This window comes from Solanum tuberosum, unplaced genomic scaffold, assembly GCF_000226075.1.
Source record: "Solanum tuberosum cultivar DM 1-3 516 R44 unplaced genomic scaffold, SolTub_3.0 scf00446, whole genome shotgun sequence".
Taxonomy (NCBI): domain Eukaryota; kingdom Viridiplantae; phylum Streptophyta; class Magnoliopsida; order Solanales; family Solanaceae; genus Solanum; species Solanum tuberosum.
In genome coordinates, this window is record NW_006239368.1 from 347,147 (window position 1) to 356,502 (window position 9,356).

The 9,356-nt window shown below is 29.1% G+C and overlaps 1 protein-coding gene across 2 annotated transcripts; it reads left to right on the plus strand.

The window, feature by feature from the left end:
• The first annotated feature begins 6,978 nt into the window (after window positions 1-6,978).
• Window positions 6,979-9,068, plus strand: LOC102592874 (putative Myb family transcription factor At1g14600). Of its 2 annotated transcripts, XM_006363559.2 has the most exons (6): window positions 6,979-7,010; window positions 7,147-7,443; window positions 7,692-7,768; window positions 7,937-7,973; window positions 8,064-8,178; window positions 8,512-9,068. In XM_006363559.2, exons 2-6 carry the CDS (start codon window positions 7,188-7,190, stop codon window positions 8,936-8,938), a joined length of 912 nt encoding a protein of 303 aa, XP_006363621.1. In that variant the 5' UTR covers window positions 6,979-7,010; window positions 7,147-7,187; the 3' UTR covers window positions 8,939-9,068. The 2 variants fall into 2 exon arrangements, with proteins under 2 accessions (XP_006363621.1, XP_006363620.1); XM_006363558.2 differs by lacking the exon at window positions 6,979-7,010 and having other exon boundaries at window positions 7,017-7,443.
• Window positions 9,069-9,356: the final 288 nt, after the last annotated feature.

Below are 9,356 nucleotides of genomic sequence, written 5' to 3' on the forward strand. Positions count from 1 at the left end.
AAAAAAAAAAACAAAATTACCCGCAAACACCACTGTTGAAAAAAGGGGGGAAAATGGAGAAAACAATGGTGTTGCAGGTTATTTGGGGCTTTTAACAATTCTGGGTGTTAATTATTATTATTTTTTTCTGACGCCAATTCTTTTACATTTTCTTTTGGGAGAAGAAGAAAAGAAAAGGAAAAAAGGGGACATTGATGGGTTGAGTTTTCTCATAGTTTACGCGAAGAACAAATGTAGATTGATTATGAAGGAAGAATGGTGGCCATTGAAAGTGTAAACCACTCCTTATAGATATACAAATTACACTTACGTGTATACTCTGTTTTCCCAACAGAAATGGAATGGCTGTATGTTCAAATCCGTTAAAGGTGGAGAGCCCATCAAAAAGGAAGAAGAACAATACCATTTTTTCGACCCGAATCCATTGGACTATCCATAATTTTTAGGAAAAAATTGATACCTCCATTAATGGAGTCTCTTACATGCAACTAATTTCATCAAATAGGTACAATTAGGTCTAGTTCAATTCATATTAATTAGCCTATGGGATCACAATTACTCAAAACTATTTAGTAACATATACTCCTAACAACTGACTCTTTCGATCACCACGAGATATTCTAACTCTGGCTCACGCAAAATTGGATAATTGAAGCATGAATAACGCAAGTTGGGATCAAACATTTTGTAAACTTAGGAATAGTATTAACTCTGCATAATTAATCCCTAGATTATTGAGATATGATTTTAAATGAATTTTCTATAAGTATTATTTATGCTACTATTTTTAAAATATTTCAAAAAGATGTTTGTTTCGTACTATTTATTTTAATAACTCTATATATGAAAGAAATATATTGTGAAAATCTCAATAATTATGTATGACCTTCAAATATGAGATACCCTCAAATGTAATTATTTTCCTTGAGTATGTTATATCCACATGCAACCAGTGGCGAATTTATGTGTAAAATTTGGGTCATCCGAATTCGTGGTCCTCCGACTAAACTCGATATATTACGTGTATAATTATTAAAGAACATATTAAATAAACACTTGTTGAACCCATTCTTAAAGTTATTGGATGGTTCACTGGTTTGACAGCCAAATTTTAACACCAAGGTCCTGAGTTCAATCTCAGCCAGCCACAATTCACTTCAATTTTTTTTAGTAATAATAACACTCGTTTTTATAAAAAAAAATGAAATTCTAAAGCAATGGTGCACCCGCTTTCTTGAAATCCTAGATTCGCCTCTGCATGAAACATGTAAACATTTAACAACATCACATACATCAAGATGAACATGCATGATAATTATTTCAAACTTGATTGGGAGAATCAAAATAAAATTAGTTTAAAAAGGATGAAAGACGACAGATATGCCCATTCTCAAAGAATGCTAGATCCGCATTAATAGGCACACATATTTGTTTTGTTATAAATAAAAAAATAGGCAAACATATCCCTATGGGGAACTTGTTATATAGTATTAATAATAATAATTTGGTTCGTGTTACAGAGTCTAACTGAAAGAGAACAAAACTTGTGTCGGAGTTGACTTCTTCGAATCTTTTCAGACCATGTGCTTGTCGGAATATTAATTTTTTTCGGTGTTTGATCGGAGAGTGAAAAAATAATTATTGAATATTAATAATAATTGTAATCGGATCATAATATATATTCTGACTACATTTTCAAGTATTAAAGATTAATAATAATATCATGAAAAGTTAATAGTTGAAAATAATTTTAAGAAAAATGACTTCCTTCCTAAAATTGGATGAACCTCAAGAACTTTAATTAAGCATTTTTGTCTTAATCTCAAAATATACATTTTTCTTCTATATATTCATGAAGTTTTTGAAATTTTTTAACAATTTAGAGAAAGATAAATGTTTGTTGGCTATGATGTATTATGAATGTGCCAATATGTAAATGAGATGATCGATGATTAGATTAAGAGATGGATTTGCCGGTTTGGATGAGAAGTAACATAATCTTCATTCGATTTAATTCTTTTAGTATGAACATGACTTAAGAAAGTGAATGTACTGTTGAACTATTGCGATCTTTGACAAGTTTTTCCTAAATTAATTGTTCACATTGAGAATGGACTAATTACTTCTTCTACTTGATATATCCTATTATTAGCTTAGTCAATTTAGATAAACTTACCCTAATGCATCAATGATTATTTAGGTCAATCGAACCATGCATATACCATATTATACGAGTTAGACTTTGATTTTGTTCATTTTATTAGGAAAAAGAAATTGTTCATGATATATACTTTAAAATACTCCACTTAAATCTCGAATACTTAGACTATTTACTCTCTTTGTTAATTTTTACTGGTCATGTTTCGTTTTTTGAGAGTCAAACTATATGAATTTTGATCAATATTTTAAAATATATATTTTTTATCATATTAATATGAGAAGAATTATGACTTACAGTATTTTTGTAGAGTTTTTGAATTTTTAAATTTTAAGTATTATATTTATTTTATTTTATTTAACTTTAGATCAAGCAAATTGACTCTCGTGAAGCATAAAGTGACAAATGAAAATGAAGGGTGGAGGAACTTGGAAGTATAATAATAGATTTAACTGTTGCTGCTGCTGACAATATTTTTGGTGTAGAAAGTCTCAAATTCAGAATTTTCCGTTGCGCGAATTTCCTGAGAAACAAAGTCATAGGCACGTAGAGTAAATTAATATACACATTATCATATAGGAGTAATTTAACATGTAAATAGAATGTTATTTGTCTTATTCTTGAAGTCTTGAGGTTATTGAATATAAGTAATTTGGAGGGGTAATTCCATAATTTTTTTTTTTATTTTTTTTTTTATAGAAATGCTAATACGTAATCTAGATTACGTTTTCTTCGGCTTGCTCATTCGCTTATTTATTACGGTAGTTTATCTTATTTTAATCTATAAAAAAATTAGGTTACTACATAACTCATTAATTAACTCTACTAATTTTGACATATTCAAATTCAATTCTATCCGCATATTTAACACTCTCTAACTGGTTACTGATAGCATGCAGGGTGCTATAAATAACGTAATTTTTCTTAAGAGACCATCATCTCATAAATCACCGATACAGAGTCATCACACTCTAATCATAGCTATATTATGTGTTGTGGAAGCAGCTAAGCAAAGGTAGGTTAGGAACACAGCCCGTGATTCCCGTCGCAATGCAAGCTGCAAACAACAAATTAATTTTCCTTTCTTTATACATTTATAGTCAGATACACCAAGGCATCATATAGAAAAATAGAACAATATTGATATTGAAAAAGAATTAAAAAGAAAAATTGTAAGCAAGCGGTATGTCATAACAGGTCACTGTTTAATTTTGAAAGCGATTTTAATCGACACGAATATCGATCGTTCCCCAAACAATCATTTCTAATGTGTGCTCACATGATTAAAAGTTTGAAGATTACACAAATATATTACTGTTAAAAACTATTCGTTCGGAGAAGAAGAGAGTATTTTCATTGATAGAAATATTGAGAAGTGGTGTATGCTTATATAAGCTAAAATCTAGAAATGTTGCTTGTTGAATGCAATTAAATCATAAATAATTTGATTGCATAAATATTTTTATGCTTTATCAATACATAGAAATTGAACTCTTTACTTGCTCCTATCGGCCTAAACAAACCAAAAAAAAATGAAAAAAAGAGTTACACTAGATATACTTTCCATTTGTCATGTTAGTAAAGTTGCCTTTCAAATGATCCTCATTCTTCCAAAAAGTTTAAAACAAAATTATTGATTTAGGGATTACGTCTTATTAATGTCTCATTTATTCGACATGCTAGCGTTTGACTAATATTTGAACCTTTTTTTAGAAAAATATATATATAGTTGACTCCCCCAAGCTAATTTATCTGTTATTTTCCCCCCATTTTACTCTGAAAATGTAGACTTGACTTCACCAATTTGAACTATAATAACCATTTAAAAAAAAAGAATTGGTAGTTATATGTAATCATATATATGAATATTTTACACCATATGAGTTACATATGACAAATACGATCCTCGATCAACCTCAATAGGAATAGGAATGTGGCTTTACGATTTGTTGAGATTAATAGTTTAATTATAATAAGTAATGTATTTTAAGCAGTTAATTAACTAATCTATGTAATATATGACATTTGAGAATACATACATAAGTGATTCGAAGGAGTAAAGAGTCTTAGTCAAAGGACAAAACTAAAAATATCTAATATTTGAGTCGAAAATGCCTAATAAAAATATTTTATCATGTGTTCAGGTGCTCAATTGAAATAAACCATAATTTAAATATCTAAATAAAATATTCTGACAAATTTAAGATGTTATCTTTGTATTTCGATCCGTTCACTTTCAATATATATTTATCCTACTAGAAGACTGAACCGCAGTTGATCCTGACCAAGAGTTACTTTACCATATTTCAAATTCAAAGACCTTATAAATCTCCTATCGTAGTTTGTCTTGGACTAGATCTAGAACTACGTACCTAGCACAAGGACATAAATTGCTCAAGAATTAAAATTAAATAGGATGGGGCCAGTAGGTTAATTACACACGAAAATTTCCTACCTAACAATGTGAAAGGGGGAATTATTTTTGGGGAAGAAAGAATTATTTTATTTTTTGGTTTTACAAAAAAAGAAAGAGATATAACTTGCAATGTTTATGTTGGAATCTTTTGAGAATGATATGATATAAAAATTGACAAATTCCAATCTTAAATAGAGTGGTCCCATGACGTGTGTTTTTTAATATCTATAAAATAAAATAAAGTGACAAGAGTAACCAAAGATTTATTTTGAAATTAATTGGACTCCATCAATAAATAAATAGTATTTGATGTTTACTTGGCCTTTGCATGCACTGTTTCTCTCAAATTGCTGAAAAGTTTATGTTTTCAACGATGTTGAAACAGTCCATTAATTAAACTACCTAAGTTTACTTTGTTCACTATTTATATGTAATGTTAGTATATATTTTATAAAGGGGGTTAAATTAGTGTTATAATATGATATCAAAAAATATTTTTATAACAATATGTATTTTACAATTATTTTCTAACTAGAGGAAGAAGTTCAAATGATAAACATTCTTCACTTTCAATCTTAAAATGTGAGTTCAAGTTAATAAAAGAGCACAAGGCCGAAGGCGAAAGCTCTTGAAGGAGGGGTAAAAAAAATAATTACATTATTTTTCTAAACCCTTTTCTTTTTTACTCGTTCTTTGTTCACTTGAACACTTCTCTTTAGAAAATTATTTATTGCGAGTTTGTTTTACTAAATTATCTGTATTGGTTTACTAAATTTGTCGCTAAATTTTCATGACTAATAATTTCCTTTTGATAATCTGCTAATAAATAGGATTATTAGTAATATTATTTAAAAAATTACAATAATATTTTGCATGTCGACTTAAGAAGTATTGTGGAGTTACTAGTAAGAGTTAAAATAGTCATAAAAAGAAGACTTATTCACGCGAATTAAAATATTCAATTGGTGGAAAAAAATTCAAAAATTTAAAGCAACCGCACAATAAAAAAATGATTTAAGGAAGACATTTTAGACCATATCATACAAACCATCAATATGGTTTTCCACGGAATTAAGTGCAAAGAAGAGCTGGTCTCACATGAGTTAAATATACTCTTCCATCTCAATTTAGGTAACAATATTTTTAAATTCAGTCATGACAATTTTTTATATATTTATTAATAATTTAACCTTAAATATCTCAGCTTATCTATAATAAAATACTAATTTATAATCACACAAATATTTATGACTCATTCTACACCATACATTTTAATATTAAGTCTTTTTTCTCGTGCTTTAAATCTTTGTCCAGTCAAATACCTTCACATAAATTATGACAGATAAAATATCTTTTTCTTCTTTATTTTTCATTTTGTGTCAAGATTTGTGGTGCCCTTATTACATCATCCATGAAAGCATGCATGAATGGTTGAATCTACTATATTCATACACAAACATATATATTTTGCATGTCGACTTAAGAAGTATTGTGGAGTTACTAGTAGGAGTCAAAATAGTCATAAAAAGAGGACTTAGAGCCCGTTTGGATTGGCTTAAAAAAGTAGCTTTTAAGTCAAAAATAAAAAGTCAAACTAAAATGACTTTTAAGTCAGAAAATAAAAAGTAGGGGGAGACCTATTTTTGGTTTCTGACTTATTTTAAGTCATTTTAATCTTATTTTAAGTCATTTTTTACCTTGCCAAACACTTTGTAACTTATTTTAAGTTATTTTTATATTTGCCAAACACTTTCAGAAGTACAAAAACTAACTTGAAAGTAGGTTTGACCGACTTTTAAGCCAATCCAAACGGGCTCTGATTCACGCAAACTAAAATATCCAATTGGTCGAAAAAAAATCAATAATATAAAGCAACCACACAATAAAAAAAATGATATAAGGAGGACATTTTAGGCCATATCAAACAAACCATCAATATGATTTTCCACGGAATTAAATGCAAAGAAGAGCTGGTCTCACATGAGTTTAATATACTCTTCCATCCCAATTTATGTAACAATATTTTTAAATCAGTCTAAAATAGAATGATAATTTTTTATATTTATTAATAATTTAACTTTAAATATCTCAGCTTATCTATAATAAAATACTAATTTATAGTCACACAAATATTTATGACTCATTCTAGACCATAAATTTTAATATTAAGTCTTTTTTCTCATGCTTTAAATCTTTGTCTAGTCAAATACCTTCACATAAATTATGACAGATAAAATATCTTTTTCTTCTTTATTTTTCATTTTGTCAAAGATTTGTGGTGCCCTTATTACATCATCCATGAAAGCATGCATGAATGGTTGAATATACTATATTCACACACAAACATATATATATATATATATATATATATATGCATATGCATGGAAAGTTAGATAAATAATTGGAGAGAGAGAAGAGTCTTGATCCATCTTCTAGGTAAAGTCTATAGGGTTGATTTTTTCATTTGTTCTACTTAGAATATTTCTCTTGTATAGTATACTTCTCCTCAAATAGAAACAAGAATAAGTAGAAGTATGCTCAAAAGTCTATTTCTTCTTTTCTTTCTTATTAGGACAAGCTAATAAGAGAAGCTAGAGCTAGCTATTAGCAAGTATGATGGAGGATAGTGGTGGCACTGAATTTTCAAAGACAAGCCCTAATTCTGACCAAAATGAGGAAGAGGACGAGAACGTCACCTCGACCAAACTACATAAGGATGGAGGAAGCTCAAGCACCAGTACTATTGAGGAGAGTGAAAAGAAGTTCTCCGTGAGGCCTTATGTTCGATCTAAGATGGTTAGACTCCGATGGACACCTGATCTCCATCGTCGTTTTGTTCATGTTGTCGAAAGACTTGGTGGACACGATCGTAAGTTTCTAGAATCTTCTTAATTGTTTTTTGAGATTTTTGCTTTAGCTATCAAGGTATCAGAAATTTACTGACTCGACTAATCTTGATTCGCGTGAAAGAGTACCTTTACTAAGAGGACAAAAGATTGCTTTTAATTTGGAGTTTGTAATTGATCTAAATCTCATAACTAGTGTAATTAATCTTTGTTAATTAATTTAATGTTTATGTTTCTTGATGTTCTCTTCTTCTTCTTTTTTTGGGTAAAGGAGCAACACCAAAATTAGTTCTTCAATTGATGAACATAAAAGGACTCAACATTGCACATGTCAAGAGCCATTTGCAGGTAATTAATTTAAGAAAAAAACAATTATCTAATAGATTTCTTGATCCATATAATTATGAAATATATATATAACCTTATTCTCATTAATTCAATATAATTTGCTTCATATAAACTACTATACCTTTTTCTAATTTTTTTTGTTTGTTTTCTAATTTGTTGTTTACATAGATGTATAGAAGCAAGAAGATTGATGATCCAGCTCAAGGTATATATGTTGTTTATCTTTTAAATTTACAAGTTTAGGGTTTTAATATAGTAAATCTTACTAATTTCTAATCCTTTATACATCTTTCAGGGATTACAAATCATCACAAGCTTTGTATGGAAGGTGGAGATCCATACATCTACTACAACTTGAGCCAACTCCCTATGCTCTCAAGCTTCAAGCAAAGGTTCAATTCCACTTTTAGGTATGTCAATTTATTATATTCAAATCCATAAGAATTACGCCTCAGTTACAGTCAAACCTCTCTATAACAACATTGTTTGTCTGATGTTTTTTTACTACTATAGGAAAATATTGTTATAAAGAACGTATAATATGGCATAACATGAAAAATCGATTCCACAAAAAAAAAAGATTGTTATAGTGAAATGTTTGTTATAGAGTCTGACTATTTTTATAGATATCTGACTGTATAAACAAGTTGGAATTGATTATATGAATCTTTACTATTCATGTCGCTCTATTCAAACTTGTTTCAATGAGAGATCTTTGATTAATTTATTACTCTTTTCCCCAGATATGGAGATGTTTCTTCTAGGAATTGTCAAGATCATGATTTGATGCATAGCTCCATAATGAGACAAAGCACAATTGACAAGGCTAGAATAGGATTGTACACTACACTCAATGAGAGGATCTTTGGCAACAACCCTATTGATAAGCTCACTCCATTATTCCAGATAGCTGAAAAATCTCAAGCAAGAATATTGAATACTCCTTTGAAAAGGAAGGCTGAGGATTGTGACCTAATTGACCTGAATTTATCCCTAGGAGTAAAGCAAAAACACAACAGCCACGACGACGACAATGATGATGATGATGGGAGTACTTTAACATTGTCATTGTCCTCACAAAGATCTCCTTCAAGATTGAAAGAAGATGTTAACTATGCTATAATTGAAAATGCAAGAAGAGGGGCAAGTACTCTAGATCTGACTCTATGAATGTGACATGATGATTCTAAGTGAGATCTTGAGGTACTTGTTTCTAAGGTTAATGCATTTTGTTGAGAATCTCTATGTACTATTTACAAAGTTAATATTACTACTCTAGTATTTAATTTTATGAATCTTATTTTGATTGTGCATAGAGTTTAAGAAAAGTAACCAGAGTTTTGAATCTTGTGTTACATATTAAGTTAAAGATGCTCGTAATTAATCAAAATGTTCTTAAATTTTATGGTCTTAAATATAATATATGTCAGTAAAATGATGAAGTTAAAAATTACTTATACATGAAGTGACATTTTTTTAAATAGACTAAAAAAAGAGAGAGTAAAATGCCTAAATGTTTCGTTCATTTGAGATTTTATTAAGAACTATCTTTAACCTACATGGACACATAATAACTATGTATAGATCA

Excerpts from the sequence above, each read along its gene's own strand:
- LOC102592874 (XM_006363559.2), top strand. The coding sequence starts at position 7,188 with ATGATGGAGGATAGTGGTGGCACTGAATTTTCAAAGACAAGCCCTAAT. Across the intron at positions 7,769-7,936 it reads ATGTCAAGAGCCATTTGCAG|ATGTATAGAAGCAAGAAGAT; the intron begins GTAATTAATTTA and ends TTGTTTACATAG. Across the intron at positions 7,974-8,063 it reads GATTGATGATCCAGCTCAAG|GGATTACAAATCATCACAAG; the intron begins GTATATATGTTG and ends TACATCTTTCAG.